Below are 22,291 nucleotides of genomic sequence, written 5' to 3'. Positions count from 1 at the left end.
AAAGGGTACCTGAGTACTATATCCGGCTGTTCAATATACGGTTCTTAAAAGAATAAAACATTTATTCTTTATTTACTTTATAAAGAAACTGAACAAAAATATTAAACGGTCTGCAATGGGCTATAATTTATTTCAGTTTTGATATATCAAATTTTGCTTACCAAAACGCTTAACGCGGTTACTTCCCCTGGAAATTAGAACAAATTTAACTCAGTAGAAAAATATAATGATTCAAACTTTAAATGTATTCATTGACCATCTTCACATTCCTATAAAGGGATGTCAGAACCCTATCAAAATAATATGAAAAAGGCAAAGCCTCAAAGCGAGCTCGATGTACTTTTAACGTGAAATAGTATGAAATTATCGCTCATTTTTATTTCAAATGCAGTGACGAGTGCGTGTGACGTTACACGTACTGTGTTAAATATGGCTCCGCCCCTGTCGTTAAATGAATAACGAGTTTTGAAAACGTTGATAAAACTTTGTTTATTTTATTTCACTCTATAATTTTTCAAGCGAAATAAAGATTATTAAAAGTGAAATAAACGTAAAACTTAAAATGTTTGCGACATTAAGGTATGAGCCCCCTAATGAGCACTATAAGGAACTATAAAATTGACAACATAGGTCAGTTATATACCTTTAAAGACACAAGAATGCAAAATTTAAACAAAGTTTACCGTATGGTTTATGAGTTATGAAGATGTTTCTAAAGTAAAACTTGGCTATTAGAAGGGCTCTTTTTTCAGAAATGAGAAACTCTAATTATTCTATTATATAATAATTATGTAATAATGTTTTCCTATAGAAAATATTTTAGAAACAAATAATAGCATTCAGCTAACAAATGACCCAGCAAAATTATTGTTTCTACTCAAAATGTTTGAAATATGTATATAAATGTTACCCTACCTCACCCATTTTAAGTAGTTGTTTGATCATTTTTCTACTTGGAGGGCCTTATTCAAAATAAAATTTACTTAAATCTGGGTCTGTTTTTAAAGTTTGCAAAATTTTTCTTAAAAGTATATTGGATGCGCTTGTCAAATATAAAATACTTTTACCGTCTAGTTTTTATGTTATTAGACTTTGAAAATATCAGGTTCCATATTTGATAATAAATTTGGCACAATTTAGCCAAAAGATACCAATAATAATTTTATAATTATAATGAACATTTTTTTCTTATTAAGAGTGATCTGAGTGACACAAATAATGTTCAAAGAAAAAAAAAGAAAGAAAAAAAAAGTTGCCTCTTTTGGGGCTTGAACCCGCGCCCCTCAGTTTCAATGCGGTTGACAGTAGTTCTAGTCTATTTGAGTACTCTTCAAAGTGGAGGTAATGCATTAGGTGCTGTTTGGCGCTACATTGTGACGTCACGTAAACAATACTTTAAACGTCTGTACAGCGTTAACGACAGAATAAAAGATATTGGTGTTCGGATTTATTTTCTTAGTTAGACCATTTTCTTTCATTCTAGATAGTTTTCACAACAAAATTCGACAAAAAATTGTTTTAATTTATCAGATTTTTCAAACAAAATGGCGCCTTCAATTTTCATTTTACATTTCCGTTCGATATTTTACAGCTTCCGTTATTCTGGTTTCCTGTCTTATTATGGTTCCCATAGACGTGCGCGGGTGACCAGTCTACACATCCGTTTTCAGTCAGAATTCCTCAGTTTTTATCGTTATCTTTAAATTCGAAAGGTTGCGATGTGTCCAATTCGGTACTTCGAACGAAAGTTTTCAAAACCATCACTTAGCAGGTACTCGCGTTACCGTAAAGCTCGCTTTGCGAGCAGGCCCTTCGGGCCAGCTTGTCGAGCTCGCTATTAACAGTTCTGTGATTTGTGCTATATTGAAGTAAACCATATAGATCTAGATCTAAATCTACTAGCTCAACACAGGACTTGTGTATAAGAGAAAACTGGTCTGCTCACCCCAATTAATACGTATACGGAATATCAGCCCTGTTGACATGGGTGTATATGTAATATAAGATACACATCCCTGCTGAAAACAAACTATCTATAAAAGGCATTATTATTATATTACAAATGACATTAATTATTTGCTGTACTAGCTAGCTCTCTCTTATAGATTTCAAATCTGGAACATAATACATGTATAGGAGTATCGTATGTTGAAGGAAACAATAAACCAAAGGTTTTGGCTGGTAGTAATTCAAAATGCATTTTGAGGTGTTTCCTTTTTTATTATCTTTATTATCTAAATGGATTAAAGTCCGTGATATCTCTACACCCATGAATTAAAATTTAATGCACTTTGTGTATTATTTTCCTGCTTACGGCCATTGATTAAAACTTGAATTTGTTTGGTTTTCTCTTGCCTTTTTTGCACTTATAGAGGTTTTCTATTGCGTTTGTTTATGTTATACCCTGTAAGATTTTTACTTAATTTTTAATGGCCGGGAAACTATAATCAAAGTTTTAAGTTTTATTGCAAGTTGACATGGCATTACCGCCGGCAACTCATTAAAAATAATAAAAACTATATATCTTTTACATCAATAGACGAAATGTATACTTAATGCACATGCAATAGACACAAACAATTTATCTTATAGTAGATCTATTATAATCACAGGCTTATATCTATATCAATATTGTAATTATTAACTCAATTTTGATGCTGTTATGTTTTAGATGTTGAAAAGCTTTATATATTTTGAGAGAGCATTAAATTTCATTGAACGATGAACATAGTTATTTATTAAGTTTGTTTAAGTTCAAATCTCTCTTAAATTGCCAACAAAACAATGTCATTAATAAACTTGCAAAATGCGTTAACAAAGCTAGTCTTTGGCGAGAAAAATATCAGGCGTGACTTAATTATGTTATATGAATTTATTTTATATAATTATGTTATAGATAATTTTTAGTATTTCATTGTTTTGTTATTGTCGACAGAATTTGAATTAATTAATATGACTTCATGGTTTTCTCCATTGTATATATCTTATATTGGCGATGAACATATTTATGTTTTTGCCGAATAAAAGAAAAAAATACTGAACTGAAATTATTATGTAGAAAACAAAATATTTTGCGAGCTACTTAATCAATAAATCACACTTACTTGCGTAAGTGGCCTATGCGCTTGCGTTCCTCGTGCACGACATGGTAGTTAATGTGGTTGGCGCAAATGCGCTGCTTCTGATTATTTTTCATGAAGAAACATTAAACGTTCTTTACGGAAGGAAATTATTCATGCCTACGTCTTGGCAATCTCCACACAGTGATCTCCCCTTAATTCTTCGGCGTAGATCTCTGCCACCAAGGTCCCGATATATCAGAATTTCTGATATACTATATTTTTTCAAAAATTGTTTTATCTACAGCTTTTATCTATCAGATAAGTTTTCTCTCATTTATTTAACAATGTTTGTGAATAAATAAATAAATAATATGAATATTTAGAAATAATTTTAAAAATTATGAGATTATTTTCTACCGAGACGATATTTTGATATTTTATATTTTTTAGCTTTTGAATTTATTTTTCGTTATTTTGTATACTTTCGATAATTTTTTGATAAACTATATCGAACGTAGGCACTGAAAGTTAAAAATAAAACAGAAAGAGAAAAATAACGTTAGATTTTCTTTGTAACGGTCGATATTTACATTTGAATTTCGACGTTACGTCATGTGACTTTCATCATCATGTGACGTCTTTGAAGGCAGTGATTACAATTCTGCCAAGGGAGGTAATCACTGTGAGGAGTTTGACGTCTTGGTTGGTTCAGCTTCGCTGTTCTAGTTGCAGTGTATGTATTATTTATTGCAAAACATGGAGCAATCATATTTTTGGTATCAACATGCAAAAAAGCTTGTAAAAACTATTATGAGTGGCCAACCACACGACATCTTTCGAGCCGCTTCAAGCAAATTTCAGGGACCTTAAACATTATAATTACATGTAATATATATGGTCACCTATTTAAAACAGTAAATTTATAGATACGTAAAGAGATCGATAACGGCAATGTGCCTGTATATTGCCATGTGCAGCGAGTTGAGACACAAAATCAAATATGAATATCATTTTGCAGTTATTTTAAAGATATTATTCCGTAAAGAACGTTTAATGTTTCTTCATGAAAAATAACATCCAACTAAACTCAACTCAAGAAGCGAAATACTTAGGAGTCACTATTAGTCAAGACCTTTCATGGACCAAACATATAGAGGATATTTGTTTAGTTCAGTGTAAGATCGGAATATATTTCACCGAGTGAGCACCAAAAGGTATATTTCACGAGTGTCGCAGCCACGAGTGAAATATGAACTTTTGGTGTTCATAAGGTGAAATATATTTCGATCTTACACTAAATTTAACAAATTTTCTTTTTATTATATGCAAAGAAACGTTTTAAAAAGACATTAAACCTAATACTGAATGAAAAGCGCGCCAAATAATAATACAACGTGACGTCATTTACGACGTCACGTCATTAAGTTGGTACCCAGTACTGTACACGCTGGTATTTCACTGAAACAACGTTAGGGGCTTAAATTCAAAACAGTGAAATTATCAAAGTGGTAATTTCACTGTTTCAAACAGTGAAATTAACAGTTTTATATCACTGAAATATTTCTATAAACCACCGAAAAGCATGTAATAAATAAACAACATCACATCTAAAGCAAATAACTCCCTCAGATTCATTAGAAGAAATGTTAAAACTCCAAATAAAAAGATAAAAGAAACTGCATATATATAAGACCTATGTTAGACCTCAGGTTGAATATTGCTCCATAGTTTGGCATCCTTGGCAGAAATACTTAATTTATAAGATAGAGCAAGTACAAGGATCAGCTGCTAGATACATTTTTAATGATTAAATTACGACTATACAAGTAGTGTCTCAAAAATGATAAATGATCTTAATTGGCAAACCCTTGAACGGCGTCGAAACATCAGTGCTGTAACCTACTTGTTTAAAATCCAAAACAACATTGTTTTTGTTGACCACCAACACCTTACTCAAACATGAAATCTGAACTACCTGATACCCTACTCGAGGACACAATATCATCAAAATTCTTTCTTTCCTAGGAGCATACGTCTTTGGAATAGCCTTCCCCTAACTGTTCAGTCTAGCAGCAGTTTAAACATCTTTACTGAGAGGCTTGACCCATTCTATAAATTCTAAACTGCACACTATATATGTCTTTTAAATTAATAGTCTTGTAGAACTTTTATTCTTTTAACTTTTTAATTTGCATATAAATAATTTTTTAACAGTTCCCTGACAACGCGCCTGCTAGTCATAATTAATCAGAATTGATTGTTAGCAGTATAATGTAGATGTAGATGTAGATGACAATGTAAAGCGCTTTGCGTGTTCCCGTTAGTAAATTTGGTTATTTTTTTTCCGACAACTATTTGTAAGATCAGATAAAAATGTAGGTCGGCAATGAGCAATTTTTCGAAGCGTACACATATATTCCATACCTTTTCCATTTCCTTCAGAGCCAGCCTTTGTTAAATATTAAGGAAGCATATATTTTTGCCTTTATTTTATGTTAAAAATATATCTTATTAAGAAAATCAATGCTCTGCCTAGAGAAATGACGATAATAATCTTTTGACCCTTAAGCAGATTGCGCCTGGGTGAGAATATGATGCATTGTTTTGATACTGTATTGTCAACTGTACGTTTAAAATTTGACAATTGCGTTTCAAAATCAATAAAAATATTTTTAACCAGGTTTATTTGAAAGATCCTGCTTTTACATAAAATAAAAAATATTGATGAATATCAGACATTTCAATGACTTATATTAAATAGATCTCGATGTAAACCACTTTACAAAATATTTAAAATTATCATCATAAATACATGTAGATCTATACATGGTATATTGATAGTGATTACTAATATCACGGTCCGCTTTTATTAAAACTGTGCTAGCTATTTACAGTTAACCACGTGGTTTTATTGACAAGCGATACAAATAGAGCGTATCAAAGATATTTTTAACCACCAATGAAACGCTCGAGATATCAATTTCCTTTTTGACAGAAGCAGCAAATTAATGTTTACTTTATTAAATGTATAGCATTCCATCATACAGACGATAACTTTCAATTTTAGTGAATGGATTAACACATATTTTATATAATGCCCCGGAAATTATCTAAAGGAAAGGGGAATAAGACCATTAACAAGTCCTCGAATATACAAAAAGAGTAAGTGCAAGCTTCCGTCTCATCTTGATCAATTTCAGACGCTGAAAACTTATTTGGAGATTTAGTATGTCTGTTTGTGTTTAGAAAGAAATATATTTGCATCCTGCTTTTAATGCTTAAATGAAGTATCACCGGACTTGATTATTTTAATTCAAATATAAGCAGATAATTATTTAGTTGACAAACAATTTCGAAAAAATACAACGTTCGTACTCGTCAATCTCGGTCCAATTTTGTTTAAGTTCAGTGATTTTTCTCACGTTATTGGGAAGAGGCCCAGGTACTTTATTATATATAGCTGAGAGGCATTGGCCTCTTGTTTTTGGGGAAAATTATCGCTAAATTTGCTATTTTGGGAAGTAAAAAAGCTGGTTAAGATTTTTGGGAAAACTGCATGATTTTAAACAAAATTTCAATTGGGAACAGGCCTTTTTTCGGAGTCTGTTATATCGTAGGAAAATCACTGAAGTTAGACCTGTCAAGTTACCGTTGAATATGTAGATTGTTTTATTGTTTGTCGCCAGTATATTAAATTTTCTCAACTTCTGACTTTCAAGTTTTCATGTTGCTTTTTCTATTTTTTTTTAAATAACTATGACATTCTTTTATTATTTTAGTTCTGGATTGCCTATTGGTACATGTAAGCATGATACTCTTATATGAAAATAGGCAAAGCCTATGTACGGGGAAGTCAGATGAAAAGTTTTTTTTTTTAATTTTACATTTTTTTTTGTTTTTAAAGTGTCATGTGGTATTTTCATGCCACTGCCTCCATTTTCAGTCGGAACACCTCAAGCCAAAACTTTATGATTGTTCTGTTATTGAAATACCACGCCGATTAACATTGAGTTACATTCAAAATGGCGGTGCCCAACTAAAAATGGCACTGAAAATTTTACTCATATGTATAGAAATCTATACATTTTTGTATTTTCTGATCGTAAGATCAGTAAATACATAGCTAACATCCACGGTCTAACACAAAATTTCCTACCAGTCCTAACAACGCAAAGTAGTTCTCACTCAAAACTGCTTAAAAACCAGCAATTTTAAAGAAAGAATAATTTTTAATGTAGGCATTTAACGAATTACAGTGCATTAAACGTTTAGATTAGTCAACAGAAATATGAGGTTACAATCACAAATTTCGCGGATGAATATCTTTTTTACCCAATGAAAAATGTTCGGCTATTTCCGCAAAGCTTCGGATTATCATGAATATCATTTTAATCAATGAAAATGCTATTTTTAGCTATGTCGATTACCGAATACTCCAGAGCGTAGTACACAAATAAATCTGACTGTCGAGTAGTGGAATATATACATGTCAGACTGTTTTGGCGAGAAGATTTTCGCTAAATTATTTTCATCAGTGTTAAACAACAGGTTTATCGTGAACAAAATACCTCGAAATTAATAAGGATTACAAACACGAAATGGAAATTCTCAATTTAGAATTACATAATGTATTCGTTTTTATTCAAGGTACATATGTATAACTTCGCCGTGGTGCAGAGGTAAGCGGTCTCGTTGAGGGTGTGAGAGGCCTTATAATGGTTCAAATCCTAGTCGAGGCAATTCTATTTTTTTTTATGCAAAATTCCATATGTATCAATCTCAAACTGTTATAGAAGAAAATCAAAACGCTGTCGCTGCGTAAGATGAATTATAGTATATAAAAATAAACTTATACAGGAAAGTACATACAGATAGTCAGTATGATTTGGATTGCAAAAATCAGAAAATACCATAGAGCTGCAGCCCTTTGATTTTAAATTGTTTATGTATTTGATTTTGATTTCCTTATGAATATAGTAGTCTACACATGTATAGCCAGGCAAGCTAAAACAGGCCTGGGCTTTGACTTCCCCATATGATAGTAGGACTATAAGTAGTTAGTTTAAGTTCTTTCCCTTCTTCTGGGTTAATTGCTGGGCACCTCTGGAGCATTGTTGCACAATTACTGTCACTGAACAACATTTTATAGTAAACAGAAGATAAATAGAGACTCTCTTATAAAGCCAATATTATTGTAATTAATATGACTGGTTTTGTTGAGAAAAAAATCCATCAAATACTAATAATTATTTGTGACATTTTTAGTTAGTCTCATTTTGCATTACCACTATCAGCCCCATGCATAAATATGCAAAATCATCAATTTATATAAATTTACCAGTTGCGATGCCTTTTGCTTTAGTACTAAATAAGGTAGTTTCCCTGTATAAATTAAATATCAAATCTATGATAACAAATCTTTGCCACCTGTGAATAAGCTTGAGCTCTGTGTCTCTGGAAAGAATTAAAAAGGAGGCCCATTGATTGGAGAAAATGAATCAGTTATTTGTTGCCATGAATTAACAATTATTGTGTTTACTATGTTTTAAATATTTAATTTCATCATTGTTACAATGCATGGTGAATATTGTTTGTGATAAAATGAGGATAATGTCACTTAAAATGTTAAACTATGCTTTAGCCTGTGCTGGGGGGGGGGGGGGAATATAGCTTGCATAATGACAAAAATTATGATTTTGTTATTATTTTCATCAAAAACCAAAAACAAGCAAAAGAAGTCCACCTCTGTACATGAATAGGCTCAATCAAAATGAAATCGCAGCATTCCAATTTCTCAGTGTTGGGCAATATATTTATGAATATAATTCTGTTGGCAAGGATTAACTCATAGTCATACTAAGCAGAAATTATTTTGCAATGGATTTCAGTTAAACTAGCTTTGTATTTGGAATTGTAAGTCCATTCAAAGATCAAGGAATTTTAATATCAGATTTCCCACTCCAAATGCAAAAGTGTTGCTATCAACAATACAGAGTCTGGTCTCAATAGACTTGCCTGGCTCTACATGAGTGTACCGGTGGCAAATTTTGCAAAGACTTGTAAATGTATAAAATCCCTTTCAGTTCAAACAGGTTAAGTCCGGGTTAATACTTTTGTCAGCACTCACCACCACTGTCCTACAATGTATGGTCTTTATATGATATGAATGCTAATAATGTTCATAGTCGTCAGGTTTTTTTATTAATCAAATGATACTGAAGAGAATGTTATTGATCTATATTACAATTGAAACAGCGTCAATATTTAATGCTTGAGATGTGTTGTATGAAATTTCATCCAATAAGGATGAATCGCAGGTACATTCCAGACATTATTGATTGCACTATTTAAATGGATTGCTTTTTTCATTGGTGTTGGAGCATTGTTTTTCTTTTGTTTTCATGCATTATAGATTAAAAAAATATTTAAGCATCATCTTCATGTAATTTGAATTGGCCAGACCTTTTGCCGTCTCATATTTTCATTGATTTTATTGAGTTATAATTATAAAACTGAATGATAAAATAAACAGGTCTCCATGGGCATTGTGAGGTAAAAGTTTTCATGGATGGATTATTCCTAAAGACTCTTCAAATCATTTTTCTACATTAAATCTAAACCTTTAAAAAATGTGATGTGCAAGTTCTAATTCAGATCCCATTAAGCTTTATACATGTACCTAGAAGTAAAATTTAAATTATTTAAATTGTTTCTATATTTGCACAGGCTCGTCACTGATTTGTTCAATTTGGTTAAAATGTTCTGGTATCACAGGCTTGCAAATTACATATATCTGTATATGACTGTACACAGTCATGTTCATAGATTGTTAATTTATGATCTTTCCACATTGTGTGTACTTTCTTGCACAATTTATACCAAGTAAGTAATTACTATGGTGCCTGGTTAATGTTAATAATGGAAAGACAATTTGAAAGAAAATATTTGTACCATCACACTTTCATTTACAGCTATGCTTAAATTATGACATGCCTTAGACTTGCTGATATTCATAGTTAGTAGTAAATTACTTAGTCTAAAGACCAATGCAATTTACATTCTGGCCATTTTTATTATTATAAAAAAATCATTTAGAAAAAGTTTTAGTTTTCTGTTTTGTCATTATTTTCTTAATAAATTTCAGAGAAACAAGAACTTTAGAAAAGACAACATATGTGATACAAAGAACACCTAGTCCTTCAGCACGTCATTACTTACAGAATGAAACATGGGATATGTAAGTATTCAAACTCTCCATCCTAGGCTATTGATATACAGTAACTGAAATTTTAGGAAAATATTAATTATATGTATATTATGACTGGCTGTAGATCATTGAAGGAAGGAATGATGACTTAGAAAAAAAGTATGAAATTAACTCACTACAGATTTTGAGCAGTACCTCTAGACACTTAAAGCTTCAGTCACACTACACCGTATAGCGTTAACGGACGCCAAACGCAAAGAAAAATGCGGCTGAAAGTTATCCGGTGATGAAAAGCATTTCCCGTTGCTGCTCGGTGCTCTCATGATCGCTGTAAGGGCGCATAAAACGTACAAAACGCACAAAGACCGAACGATCAACGCACATATAACGGATGAAAGACATACAGTTAACGGACTTCACCGTACTAGTAACGGATTTGTACCGCACAAAACGTACACGCAGCGCATGAAGAACTGACAAAACGTTCTTTGAACGTTCGAAGAGCGTATTTCTACCGGTCACGTGACGGACAAAACTGGTATAAATAGTCCGATTTTTTTTGCACCGCGGCCTCCGATGTCGGCCCAAATGAACTTGTAGTCGTAGTCAACGAGGGCCAGCAGGACAATGGAGTAGTACTTCTTATAGTTGAAATATGTGGACCCGGAACTAGTTGGACACTTACAGGCAATATGCTTGCCATCCAACGCACCCAAAGTGTGAGGAAAGTTCCATTTTTCCAAGAAGCCATCTGAAATGCGTTTCCAGTCAGCAGCTGTTGTTGGCAAAGGCATGACCTCGTCCACATACTCGTCTATAATTGCTCTGCACACCTGAAAATGTAAATAAAAATGCGATTTTAAAAGTAGAAATAATCATGTAAGCAAATTATTGATATTTTAAAAGACCAGAAATTATATACATGTAATTGTTCGAGTTATCATTCAGAATCATGGGAAAATAAAAATATTTACTTCTCGCACGATGACAGAGATGGTGTTGTGAGGTATCCTCCAGGCAAACCGCATGTTGGAATACTTTGACCCTGACGCAAGATGTCTGAGTGTAACGGCTAACTTCATTCCAGGGTCAAGAGGGGTTCTGTATGTGGTATATTGTTTTGTTATTCTGGGACCCACTCGTTCCAGAATCTCATCAAACATCTCAGGAGGCATCCTCATGAAGTTCGTAAATGACCGCTGGTCTTCTCTCCGCAGCTCCATCATGAGTTGATCGTAGAGACCAAACATTCGACGTCTCTCAGGACCCAGCCAAGCCTTTGACCACCACCTCCGCAGTCGCCTCCTTCTTCTCCTATTTTCATAAGCGACAATATCTACATTCGCATCCAACAGGTCAATACGTGCCTGGATCACGGCCGCTTGATACTGCAGGCGGGCTCTAACGCGACACTCCATGATATGTGGATCATTAACTCAAACTATCAAAGTTTCAGAAGGTCCTTACACTTGAAATGCAGGAAAATATATGACAGTTATAACCAGGGAAACCTCGTTTTATTCATCATCAGTTTTGTGCGGTGGACCATCGATTCATGTCTGTTATTTATCAGTTCTTATACGTCCCTTGTTCGTTATCGTCCGTTTAACATACGTTACATCCGCTGCATGTCCGTTAGTAGTCCGGCCGTGAATCAGGTCCACCGGACAAGAACGGACTCGAACCGGACAAGTACAGAATAAGGAACGTACGAGTAACGAACAAAACGCATACCAGCGCATGGTTACCGTACATCTGACGGACAACTTTATCCGGTGGTGTACGTTCAAAATTTTGAACATGTTCAAAACTTTCCACCGAACGGAACGAACACCAGCGGACACCGCCGGACAAGAAGCGCAAACGCCGCATGATAAACGGAAAAGAAACGCATGCGAACGGACATGGACGGATTGAAAATTTTGTTATGCGTTGGACGTCCGTTAACGCTATACGGTGTAGTGTGACTGAAGCATAACAGAAATCATGATCACAAAGTTGAAAATTATCACATTTTTTCTGCGATTCATTCATTCTTACATTTTTCATTTTGGCGAGTGAAAAGGCATTTCAATTATTCACCTTGTCTAGTATATACCAGAATACAGTAATTACTGTGGTGTTTCAACACTTTCTGACTCACTTAAAAAGTACAATGTGTGTGTGAACTAAACATGGGTTGAACTTAAATGATTACAATATTATCATCATCATCATCAGTTTGCTTCAAACACATTATATTGAATCCAATATTTTCTTTTGGGTGAATTTTTCTTTTTATTTTTGTCAGGTTTTTTCCACTCTTATAGTTAATGTATGATATATAAAATTACCAAAATAGGAGATTAGTTTTGGATTATAAATAATAATAATGCTAGATTTATTCTTTTATTAACACATTCTTATTCATGCTAAAAGTATTTAATAAGAATATTTCTATCTATTTGTTTGTAGGCTTAATTTAAATCTGGGTAAACAAATTTTGCAATCCAATTAACTGATCACATAGTTTCAAATGACCTAGTAATTTTTGATACATCATTAATCTCTTTTTTATGAGAATGGACTAATAACTAATAATAGCTGTTTTTACTAAACAACGCTGTCTTTTAAATAATATACGTAAGATAACACTTTTTTTCTTTAAACTGGGTTAGATGTACATGTAGTAATTAAAAATAGTTAAATTGGCTGTGTATATACATAAAGTAAGTAGAAGAAGAAACAAATTATTAATTCTAGTGACTTGTGATACATGTAGTAAAAACAAATATTTAACAAATAAAGAACAAAAAAATGCCCAGCCCCATGGACCTATAAGTCATTAAGAAAAATCAATAAATAAATAATTGACTAATTAGAGGTCACTCTTACATTAGATCATTATATACCCTAAAACTTCAGTCAGACTGCATATATTTAATTTTAAATTAAAATGTAGCGTCAATGAGCCTATTTTTGCCAAAATTTCTTATTAAAAATTCCTGCCTACTTCTTTCACCAAAAGTAGTGTCACAGAGTGAGAAAAATGTGCAGCCTGACCGGGACTCGAACCCGGGACCCTCGGAATACCGTTCCGCGGCTCTCCCGACTGAGCTATCCGGCCGCTTACACATCTTCTCCCCTAAATAGTGAACAGTTCTGAACCGTGACATACTCCCCTGCTATATTGAAATTCGTCCTCGAATTTCACAGAGTTACAGAGTAATGTAAATTAAACTCTGAGCTATATCAGTCACGGCCCCACGTTGGGCGCCAAATGTCACAGAGTGAGAAAAATGTGCAGCCTGACCGGGACTCGAACCCGGGACCCTCGGAATACCGTTCCGCGGCTCTCCCGACTGAGCTATCCGGCCGCTTACACATCTTCTCCCCTAAATAGTGAACAGTTCTGAACCGTGACAGTAGCATAGAAATGTTTCCATTTTGAACCTTTTAACCAAGTCATGATGTGATTCATGAATCATTACTATAGAGGCAAACTGATTTAATGACTAACAGATTTCTTGCATCTTAATAATCTAGCCTATAGTGTAGTTCAAAGTAACTGCTCTTAATACTAATTAAAACTTCAAGATTTTTATTTTGCATAACCATGGGTTTGACAGTTTGTAAAGAAAAAAATTGGTATGAAAAATGGGTCCATTGGACATATTGAATAAATTGTTCTTGGCCATATTCTTGTCTTGACTGGGTGAAATTTTACAACTTAAGTTGGCGATTTTCATTAAATGCTTACTTTTGTATAAATTTAATAAAATTGCAGCAGGTCTCTTTGATATAAATGGACAGGGTCTCACAGTTGGTCTTAATTTTGTTTTTATGACTTAACCCACAAATTTAAAGAAAGAATTTTTCTGCATGAACTCTCACAATTTAATCTTATTGCATTTATCTGGATCATTTCTATATTACTGGTTTATTAAATGAAGGTGCGTTACTCTGTCTACTATTGACTTAAGAAATAGATAAAATGTCTTGTACTCTCCCTTGAATTCCCCCCAAAAAGATTAATAATAAATCTAGTCTCCATACATTTGCAGCTGTTGCATGTATCCTTGAAATGTGTTTTTTTAGTAATAAAATATTTTAAAATTTAACATGAAAGTCCTTTATAGTTGATCAGTCAATGAATTTATAAAGGTTCAACATGCTGCCCATATTCATTTCACCATCTGAATAATAATTAACACAGAAACTGAAAATCTACATATGGAAAAGTGATTTAAGCAGTTAAAAGCCTAAAAGCCTGAAGGGGAAATGTGATTGTAGCAGTTTGTAAATCCCGCCACAAGATTGCTACATTCATCAAAATCACTCGGTTGTGCAATATGTTTTATGGCTAGTTGATCACCTCTTGTTCTTGCTTGTAAACAGAATTTTAAAGCAGTGTAGATCTTGAGTTTGGCCTCGAGGTAAATTATATATAATACAACCTGTATAATCTGATGGAAATAAAATATTGATGTATCGTGAAAATTGAACGGTTTCTTTAATTGAATTTGATCTCATACTGTTTAAGAACGAATTGGAATTGCTTATTAGTGTATAAAACTGAAGGATTACATTGTAAAGTTGTGAAATAAGAGTAATTTACCCTTGGATCATAGGTCAAGCATCATATAATTAATACAGGTGGGTGGACCAGGTAGGTGTTACAGTTTTAAAGTGATCTTGAAGATAAAAAGCATGGATATTTTTTGATGGTGTTGAATGGGTGAACAGTTTGACAATCAGGGGACAATTGTGCTCATAAGTTAGAATTGAGATGAGAGACCACACCTGTAATGATGGACAGGTTTAATTAGCGTGTGAGACAAGATAAATAACTTGATAATATGAAATTGACATACAGCTACATATATAATCAAAAATAAAATCAAGCTTGCCAATTTATAATGTGGAGTCTTTTTCTCATATCCAATAATATAAATAGTGTTATAAAGTACCTTTTTTATTCTGAGGATTTGTTACATAAAACGTTTATTCAAAGTTGACATATAAAAGAATCTATATTATGTTATAATACTGTATAAGTTTCATTCTTGCTTAACTTTATCTATGTATTGGACTCAAGCTAATTTCTTGAAAGGCCTGTTAATTAACACAATTATGCCTATAATTTCATGAAATAAAGCAGGCCTCACATGTATAAAATGTTATGTTACACCAATTTATTATGTATGCAGCAAAATTAACGTTCCATGACTGATACAGTCTGGTGAACAAGAAAATACCTGGTTTGAAATGAATCATTAAATATATGCTTAGCCCGCCTAATTCAAATTTGTACTTTTATGTCACATTTGAATATTGTCGTTGATCTAGACTAGTTTTGAATATAAGCAAATGCATAAATGTATGAATGATTGTATGAACATAAATAGTTTTAGAGACAATAATTATGTAGAAATTAGTGGAAATGAGAACTGAGTAAGTGTTGTAATTGTCTAATTGTTTAATTTTTTTATAGTCACTAGTCAGTGACATTGTGTACTATTTAGAATATTTCCAAATATTTTGATTATACTGACCTGTATTTTACAAATTTGAACTACATGTACTTTAATATTTTGTGTATTTTAATAGTTTGTGTAATTAACTTTGTTGTTCTTTCTATTTTTCAGATTACCTAAAACAGACTATACATATGCGAGAAGGTAACAGTTTTGTAATATCTTAATCTTATCAATGGTATAGATACATTTAAAGAATTTAGCTGCTTTTAGGATTGGCATGTTTACAGGGTAGTTTTTAACATTACGATTTTAGATAAAACTGGTTACTACTCCCCTTATATTCCCATTAATTTGTAAGGAAAACCTTTAATATATACTCTGCATACCATATTAACTATAGGGCAAGGCAGTTTTTATCAATTTTTAATGATATACATAATTATTATAGAAGATATTTTATTGCAAACTTACATTGTCATAAAAGTAACGATCTTTTAATGGGCATGTCACATATTACAAGTCCTAAAAAGGGTAAAGACTGTCACTTAATTAAAGTAGTAATGTAAAAAATAAATTCTGTCTGTAAATTCTTAAACCCTATGATCATGAAATATGCTCACATTGAAGTAATTTTTTTATTGTAGCTAAAATAATTGCAATTTCAGCTTGAATATCTCATTAAATCATTGTTCTTTTATTCATGCATTTTATCCATTATGAAAAGCTAGCTTAATTATAAGATGAAAGGGCTGTTAATGTTCCATTTTGAAGTCTTTATTTTTGCATTTTATTATAGCTAAATGGGCCTGAAACAAAGGAAGAGAATGCCTGGTTCACTGACATGATGGCTTGTATTGATTCCATTATCATGCCCCCATTTCGAAGAAAAGGGGGTATATTGCTTTGCACTTGTCGGTCCGTTGGTCCGTCGGTCCGTAGACCAAATGGTTTCCGAGTGATAACTAAAGAACCCTTAGGCCTAGGAACTTCAAACTTGGTATGGTGATTGGTCATGACCAGTAGATGACCCCTATTGATTTTGGGGTCAAGGGGTCAAAGGTCAAGGTCACATTGACCTTGTAAGCAAAAACGGTTTCCGATCAATAACTAAAGAACCTTAAGGCCTAGGAACTTCAAACTTGGTAGGGTGATTGGTCAGGACCAGCAGATGACCCCTATTGATTTTGGGGTTAAGGGGTCAAAGGTCAAGGTCACATTGACCTTCTAGGTAAAAACGATTTCCGATCAATAACGAAAGAACCCTTAGGCCTAGGAACTTCAAACTTGGTATGGTGATTGGTCATTATCAGTAGATGACCCCTATTGATTTTGGGGTCAAGGGGTCAAAGGTCAAGGTCACATTGACCTTGTAAGCAAAAACGGTTTCCAATCAATAACTTAAGAACTTTAAGGCCTAGGAACTTCAAACTTGGTATGGTGATTGGTCATGATCAGTAGATGACCCCTATTGATTTTGGGGTCAAGGGGTCAAAGGTCAAGGTCACATTGACCTTGTAAGCAATAACGGTTTCTGATCAATAACTAGGGATGGCAACGAGTAACCGGTTAACCGAGTACTCGATCGAACGTCCGAATATCGGTTAACAAAATTGATAATCGATTACTCTGAAAAAAATATTTAATTTCTACTTTTTTGCGATTAAGAAAGATTAGTTCAGAAATTCGGAAAGGTACACGTATCTATATAAATACTTGTTAAATGCAATCAAAACATCCTTGCAGAGGTGTGAAAATGATATCGTAAATTTAACGAGACGATCAGCAGTTTGACACGCGTATGGGATTGAACACAGTCCTGTGTCGTTTATGTCATTCGGCCTCTTATGATATTTAATCGCCTTTAAATATTAGACAGTTTGTAGCCGAAACTTTTTTATTATAAAAACGTAAATATATACGGAATATTATGTTGTGCTACGAGCAGCGGTGGAAAAATTGATATCTCGCGAGACCGAAGGTCGAGCGAAATATCAATTTTCCAACATTGCGAGTAGAAAAATGCATAGGCTCAGAAAGCTTCTACAACATAATTTTCTTTTTATTATATACCTTTTCGTTTGAATTATAAATGATTTTCATTATACTACACTATAAGAAATTTCAGAAAATGAAATGTAGCTGTCAAGAAGTAAATTTATGACCGACGGATGAATACGTAATTTTTGCAAAACCGGCCACGCCTTTTATAATTTTGGTTTCCGTTTTAAATGCTACGTTTATACAAAGCTAAGATCGGAACCAATGTCAAAAATAGTCCGGCACTTCCATATATGGTACCGTATTTGTCAATTTCTATCCGTTAATTGAAGCGTATTTGCATTTGCGCTTCAAGTTCATCCTGTATTTTAGGGAGAAAATTTATAGGTATATAAGAAATGCTGTCATTGACATTTCTTATGTTTATATTTATATATTTCTTGCAGTCCTATTTATAGTTACGAATTCTATGAATTAAAATAGAAAACGAAAGTAGCATACAGACGGTGTTGATATTGATTGTGTGATAAAACTTTAAAGATCATTAAAAATCATCCGAGTAACCGAGTACTCGATCGGAAAAATGACCGAGTACTCGAGTATTGATTTTGGTATTCGTTGCCATCCCTATCAATAACTAAAGAACTTTAAGGCCTAGGAACTTCAAACTTGGTATGGTGATTGGTCATGATCAGTAGATGACCCCTATTGATTTTGGGGTTAAGGGGTCAAAGGTCAAGGTCACATTGACCTCTTCGGTAAAAACGGTTTCTGATCATTAACAAAAGAACCCTCAGGCCTAGGAACTTCAAACTTGGTAGGGTGATTGGTCAGGACCAGCAGATGACCCCTATTGATTTTGGGGTTAAGGGGTCAAAGGTCAAGGTCACATTGACCTTGTAGGTAAAAACGATTTCCGATCAATAACGAAAGAACCCTTAGGCCTAGGAACTTCAAACTTGGTATGGTGATTGGTCATGACCAGGAGATGACCCCTTTTGATTTTGGGGTTAAGGGGTCAAAGGTCAAGGTCACATTGACTTTATAGGTAAAAACGGTTTCCGTTCAATAACGAAAGAACCCTTAGGCCTAGGGACTTCAAACTTGATATGGTGATTGGTCATTATCAGTAGATGACCCCTATTGATTTTGGGGTCAAGGGGTTAAAGGTCAAGGTCACATTTACCTCTTGGGTAAAAACGGTTTCCGATCAATAACTAAAGAACCCTTAGGCCTAGGAACTTCAAACTTGGTATGGTGATTGGTCATGACCAGTAGATGACCCCTATTGATATTGGGGTTAAGGGGTCAAAGGGCAAGGTCACATTGACCTTGTAGGTAAAAATGCTTTCAAATCAATAACTTAAGAACCCTTTGGCCTAGGAACTTCAAACATGGTATGGTGATTGGTCATGACCAGCAGATGACCTATTGATTTTGGGGTCAAGGGGTCAAAGTTCAAGGTCACATTGACCTTGTATGTTAAAACGGTTTCCGATCAATTAACTTAAAACGCTTAGGCCTAGGAACTTCAAACTTTGTATGATGATTGGTTTTGACCAGCAGATGACCCCTATTGAGTTTTGGGTCAAGGGGTCAAAGGTTAAGGTCATGACCAGTAGATACTTGATAACCCTTATTAATTGTTTGATCACTGGGTCAGAAGTCATGCATAATAACCTTATCACATGACTTATTGGCTGCTGATAGGAGGCATACATGTTTTACAAACATATCTTGTTATTCTTGCATGGCCTGCAATCTAACTTAATAATTGTAACTGCCACCACAGTTTTTATGAGATTTTAACCATGGGCTTGTAATGCAGTTTCTAATGAAAGAAATACTCATGAAGTTGGCAGATTGATGGTCACATGACATTTGATTCTTGTGGAAAAGTTAATTAAGACTGGTCACCAATAAATGACAATTGAGTCTAACAAATTTGTTTCTGTTCTTGCACTTGATCTTACGCTCTGGGTTTGTCCTCTACCTCATTCTTCTAGCTGTGGCTATAAATGTTTGTTTAGCAAATAAATGATGCTTTATATCATTCTTTTTGTAAGTGTAATGGTATGCAAATTGTTTTCACTTTTTGAAGCAGATTCAACATTTATGAATTTAATATATACATCAGTGATTTTCCTACTTATATATCAGACTCTGAAAAAAGGCCTCTTCCCAATTGAAATTTTCTTTAAAATCATGCAGTTTTTTACATTACTACTTAAACCAGCTTTTTTACTTTTGAAATCAGCAGTTTTAGCGATAATAAATTTTCCCAAAATCAAGAGGCTTAAAGGCCTCTCTCCAATTAAGTGAGAAAAATCACTGACATTCTGCCCATCACATTGAAATGAACATTTATTTTAGCATCTTACTAAAGGAGGTGGGCATATTATAGCTCTACTCTTGTACAGGTTGTCTGTAGGTAGACTTGATGTCACTTGCCATTCAACTTTCTAAGAATAGTAATCAGTAAGTGGACTGATACACCTGGAAATTTTGACACAAATTTATAAGAGATAGAGTTGCCCCTGATCAAGGAAAAAATGCATTTTTAGACAAGTTTGTTTTATGTGTGAACCCCAAAAGTATAATTAAGAACTATAAATCTTTAAGAATAATTGTCAATAATTGTGAACTATACACACCTTGATATTTTGAAGATTTTTTTTGAGATGACAGAGTTATACCCCCTGATTAGAGCCATGAAATTTTCTAAGAGTATTAGATAGCAAATTTTTTGTATTTTTAACTGAAATCCCTGGACTGTCCCACATTTATGGCACTCTGGGGAAATCCATTGTACAAATACATACAGCAGGTTACAAAAACACAATCTTTTTGACATTTCTAAAATATGACTGACTATACACACTTTATATTGTAAATATTTTAACTCTTAAAGTTTTTTTTTAAGAAAAACCATTTAGTTTAATATAAAACATGGACACTCTGTTGCCTGCTTGCAAACATATACCAAATTTTCCTACTTAACTTCTGTTAATGAACTTGTGAATATTTCAGTGGTTATCATCATAAAATAAAAATTCTCTCACTGTTTAAATCCTTATCTTTTTATGTTTGTAAGGAATTAAAATGATCAAAATCATTTCTACAATAAACTGTATGCATGGCTAACCGAATATAGAAGGCTTTAAAAACGATTTATAACATCTAATGCTAATGGGAAAAATTTGAATTTTTGATATCGCGACTAACTTTTAAACTTCTACAGTGTAATATTGAATGGATTTGAACAACATACTTTTGTGTGCATTCTGGGCATGACTCATTAATTCTTAAGTGGTTTTGTGAGGGAAAACCACATCTCGTATGTAATTGTATTAAGTGGTATGCATTTCTTTTCTACGAAAATAGAAATGTAAAATGAATGCATAAAAATCTACTCTTCAACAAAACGTGGGTGATAACTTTTGAATTTTATGATACTTAAGGATTAAGGTATGAATATTAACATAAGTGGCAGGTTAAGAATATTGTGTTCACTAGATTGATGTGTTTTTTTATATTTACTAGGATGTTAACATATTTTTTTAGTGTTTTATTTGATGGAGAAGTGATTAAGATTGTTATGTTTACATGTAGTTAATACACATCATCTTGTGAAAGTGTTGGATATTTTAAGATAATCATTTGTAATTCACAGCAGCTGTAAGTGATATGTTTTTCTCTTGATTAATATGTTATATACAGGTAGAATATTCTGTCTGGTCGAAGATGAAAAAAAGTGGTTTATGATATAGTTTATATGCATGATTGATAATAATGCAATGATAATGCAAATGTAGGATATGTAGGATATTGATTTGTTTTTATGGAACATTTTAATTTAAATTTATCTCAAACATTATCATCAGAGTGTAAAAACCCTTTCATTTTAAACGAAAGAACCTATTTGTAGATCAAAAGTTATATTTATGTAAAGAAATATTTGTTCATATTATATTGTATGTTTTAAAAATTCATATATTATCACCATGAGTGACATACTGTTACTGATATAAACTATATCTCACTAATAGAAATAAATATGAGCCGCTTCACAACAAAACCAACATAATGTGTTTGCTGCCAGCATGGATCCAGACCAGCCTGCGCATCTGCGCAGTCTGATCAGGATCCATGCTGTTCGCTTACAGACCCTATAACAAGTAAAGAAACTGATAGCGAACAGCATGGATCCTGATCAGACTGTGCGGATGTGCCTGGATCCATGCTGGTCTCAAACCCATTATGTTGGTATTGTCGTGACGTGGCTCAAATATGTCAATAGAAGGCATGAAATAACAAAGATTCAATATTGTTACAGTGGTAGTTACAGTCCACGATTCTTTGGAAGGAAGTACGTAAATCCTAACATGTCTCGTTACCGTATACGTACTAAACAAGGGGCTGGTGTCGGACAGGTAGAACAAGAAGATCTGGACTATGATGGTTACCTGTCCAGTGAATACAGTGATGATGATAGAGTTGGTGGCGAACTTGATTCTGACTCAGATTACTCTATTGAGAGAGGTATACAAATTTTTTTAATAGTT

At 33.3% G+C, this 22,291-nt stretch overlaps 2 protein-coding genes across 2 annotated transcripts; one reads left to right on the top strand and one right to left on the bottom strand.

Annotated features, from left to right (window-relative positions):
- Window positions 1–6,006: 6,006 nt before the first annotated feature.
- LOC132724911 (uncharacterized) lies at window positions 6,007–22,248 on the top strand (the record flags this gene model as incomplete). The annotated part of the gene is given in 4 exon segments (XM_060709896.1): window positions 6,007–6,224; window positions 10,207–10,299; window positions 15,897–15,929; window positions 22,063–22,248. Coding segments are annotated over 4 exon segments (380 nt in total), but the record flags the coding sequence as incomplete, so codon positions are not given.
- On the bottom strand, window positions 10,520–12,241 carry LOC132724918 (uncharacterized). The gene is made up of 2 exons (XM_060709908.1): window positions 11,244–12,241; window positions 10,520–11,102 (listed from the first exon to the last, which is right to left on the bottom strand). The coding sequence occupies exons 1-2, from the start codon at window positions 11,685–11,687 to the stop codon at window positions 10,788–10,790; spliced, it is 759 nt and encodes a 252-aa protein (XP_060565891.1). The 5' UTR covers window positions 11,688–12,241; the 3' UTR covers window positions 10,520–10,787.
- Window positions 22,249–22,291: the final 43 nt, after the last annotated feature.

This window comes from Ruditapes philippinarum, unplaced genomic scaffold (assembly GCF_026571515.1).
Source record: "Ruditapes philippinarum isolate M1 unplaced genomic scaffold, ASM2657151v2 ctg15_1_1_1_1, whole genome shotgun sequence".
In the NCBI taxonomy this organism is placed as follows: Eukaryota; Metazoa; Mollusca; class Bivalvia; order Venerida; family Veneridae; genus Ruditapes; species Ruditapes philippinarum.
The sequence above is the reverse complement of the archived record's forward strand: the minus strand, read 5'-3'. Positions and strand labels throughout refer to the sequence as shown.

Excerpts from the sequence above, each read along its gene's own strand:
- LOC132724918 (XM_060709908.1), bottom strand. The coding sequence starts at position 11,687 with ATGGAGTGTCGCGTTAGAGCCCGCCTGCAGTATCAAGCGGCCGTGATC. Across the intron at positions 11,103-11,243 it reads TCTCTGTCATCGTGCGAGAA|GTGTGCAGAGCAATTATAGA; the intron begins GTAAATATTTTT and ends TTACATTTTCAG.